Genomic DNA, 2,500 nt, shown 5'->3' on the forward strand with positions numbered 1-2,500 from the left:
AGACACTGTAGATTACCATAAAGTTCACGTGACCGAGAACTATGCGTAAATTAGCTAAAACAACCCAACACCAAGTAAACAATTCATATGGCCGAGCATAGACTCGAACCAGCAAACTACCACACAGCAAACCTTAACATTAACCATCGCGATAACTAGACAACAAACATTATTTACATTTAATCGTTGGGCATCAACATACTCGACCTCTAAATCATATGATTTACAAAAAAATATAAGATGCACAACTAATATTTCATTTCATACTACAATACATGAATAGAACATGAATAAAACAAGCTTAAGGAACGAAAATTAAAACGATAAACACAACAAAATAAAAATGAGTTTGACAAACATATGAACTAGAAAATATATCAATGTCATATAGTGTCTCTGGATAATATCTATAACACTTGATCTTCTTTTGGAAGCAAGAGTACGAGCTTGCTCACTGGTCTGTGCAATTCAGAAGATTGGGTTCGAAGTTTGACGCTTCTCACAACGCCTCTGGAGTCTGGCAATACCTCTGTTACACGTGCTAGTGGCCAATGAAGTCTTGGCGTGTTCTTGTCTTTCAGGAGCACGATGTCACCTTCCCGTGTATTTCGTTGTTGTTTGTTCCATTTGGGGCGTTGCTGCAGGCTGACTATGTACTCCCTTTTCCATCTGGTCCAGAACAAGTCCGACAAATATTGTACTCTACGCCACCTTTTTCTGGAGTACACATATTCTGGTTGCGAAGGTCCTGGTATTAATCTCTTGGGTGACTTCATATGGAGGATTTGACTCGGACTTAGTGGTTCCATGTCGTCAGGATCATCAGAACAGGTCGTGATCGGTCTTGAGTTCACAATATATTCTACCTCGCAGAGTAGCGTGCGGAATGATTCGTCATCGAGGCGAGTCCCATGGTCGAAGAATAGCGCAGATAGAACTTTCCGAATGGTACGGATCTGGCGCTCCCATACGCCGCCCATGTGCGATGCCATAGGTGGGTTGAGTTTCCAGTCGAGATTCATGTACAGTAGTTTGTTTTGGATTTTGTTTTGGTTCAGATCTGACCAAGCCTTGTTCAGCTCATTCCGGGTTCCGATGAAGTTGGTCCCGTTGTCGCATCGGATTTCTTGTACCGTACCTCAACGGGCTATGAAGCGTTGCAGGCAGTGAATAAAGGAATCCGTTTCGAGACTGTTAGCAGCTTCCAGATGAATGGAGCGACTGACAAGACAGGTGAATATGACGCCGTAACGTTTGAGCTCCTTGCGGCCCTCTTTTATAATGAACGGCCTGAAAAAGTCTACGCCTGTGAATGTAAATGGTGGAGCTGGCTCGAGACGATCTTGAGGTAAGTCGGACATTTTTTGCTCCTGGCATGGCTTTCTCATTTTTCTGCACGTTATGCATTTGTGGAGTTGACGTCGGACAGCAGAGTTGATTGAAACAATCCAAAAGCGTTCTCTAATTGCTGCAATGGTGTGATTTCTACCCGCATGGCCAAGTTTCTCATGAGCATCTCGTACGATTAGAGTGGTGACGTGCGAATGTTGTGGCAGTAGCATAGGATGTTTCACATCGGAGTCCATTGCAGCTTCCGAGAGGCGTCCTCCCACTCGCAGAGTTCCGTCGATGAGCACTGGGTCGAGACGGAATATCGTACTTGTTTTTGGTAGCGAGTGTTCTCTCTTGTCTTCTTTCGAGGTTGTTTTCTTGAGTTTCTCGACCTTGTTTGCAAAGGTGATCTTTTGTATAAAGCAAACGATTGCCTTTTCAGCCTTTTGCATGATCTGTGTGGTCCTGAAATTTATAGTTTGTTCTTTGTTTTGTAAGAAAGCCAAAAATGCTATGAATACTGCTACTGCTCTCTTCAGTCTCTCCCACCTGGAGAAATATGTGATTAAAGTCATAAATGGTGATCCTTCTTCTGATGTAGTTGTAGTAACTAAAGACATTAAGTCTTCTTCTGTAACCTGCGGTTCGCTGCTGGGGTGCATCTTTGCAGGGCATTCTGAAGCCGGCATATTCAAGAAATCCGGACCTTCCAGCCAACGAGTCATGTCTGACGATATCACAGAACTTACTCCACGTGATGCAATGTCTGCTGGGTTCAAATCGGTGCTAACGTACTTCCACTGGTTAGCGCTGCTGAAGTCTCTTATTTGACGGACTCTGTTGGCCACAAACACTGGAAAACGCTTTCTCTCAGCTCTGATGTAATAAAGGACTGTCGTTGAATCTGTGTAATAGCAGATTTCGTTGAGATGGAGATCAAGCTCAAGGGTAATTTTCTGTCCTAAATTTACAGCTACAGCAGCCGCTGTGAGTTCAAGCCGTGGGATAGATGTTGCTTTCAATGGAACAACCCTTGCTTTTCCGATGAGAAATGAAGTTTTCGAACATCCACCCTCGTTTGAGGTTAGGTATGCAACAGCGCCATACCCAGATGTACTGGCATCTGAGAAAACGTGCATCTGAAAAGTCGTATCTTTTGCCTGCTGTG

General features: G+C 43.8%; 1 protein-coding gene across 1 annotated transcript in view; it reads right to left on the reverse strand.

Moving 5' to 3' along the window:
• The window catches only part of LOC137640823 (uncharacterized), a 9,886-nt gene that overhangs the window by 5,687 nt on the left and 1,699 nt on the right, over positions 1-2,500 (reverse strand). Inside the window, exon 1 of the mRNA XM_068373292.1 lies at positions 1,399-2,500. This exon is cut by the window's right edge and continues 1,699 nt beyond it. Coding sequence (XP_068229393.1) covers positions 1,399-2,500 — 1,102 coding nt within the window. The remainder of the gene's footprint in view (positions 1-1,398) is intronic.

Source organism: Palaemon carinicauda, chromosome 5, assembly GCF_036898095.1.
Source record: "Palaemon carinicauda isolate YSFRI2023 chromosome 5, ASM3689809v2, whole genome shotgun sequence".
Taxonomy (NCBI): domain Eukaryota; kingdom Metazoa; phylum Arthropoda; class Malacostraca; order Decapoda; family Palaemonidae; genus Palaemon; species Palaemon carinicauda.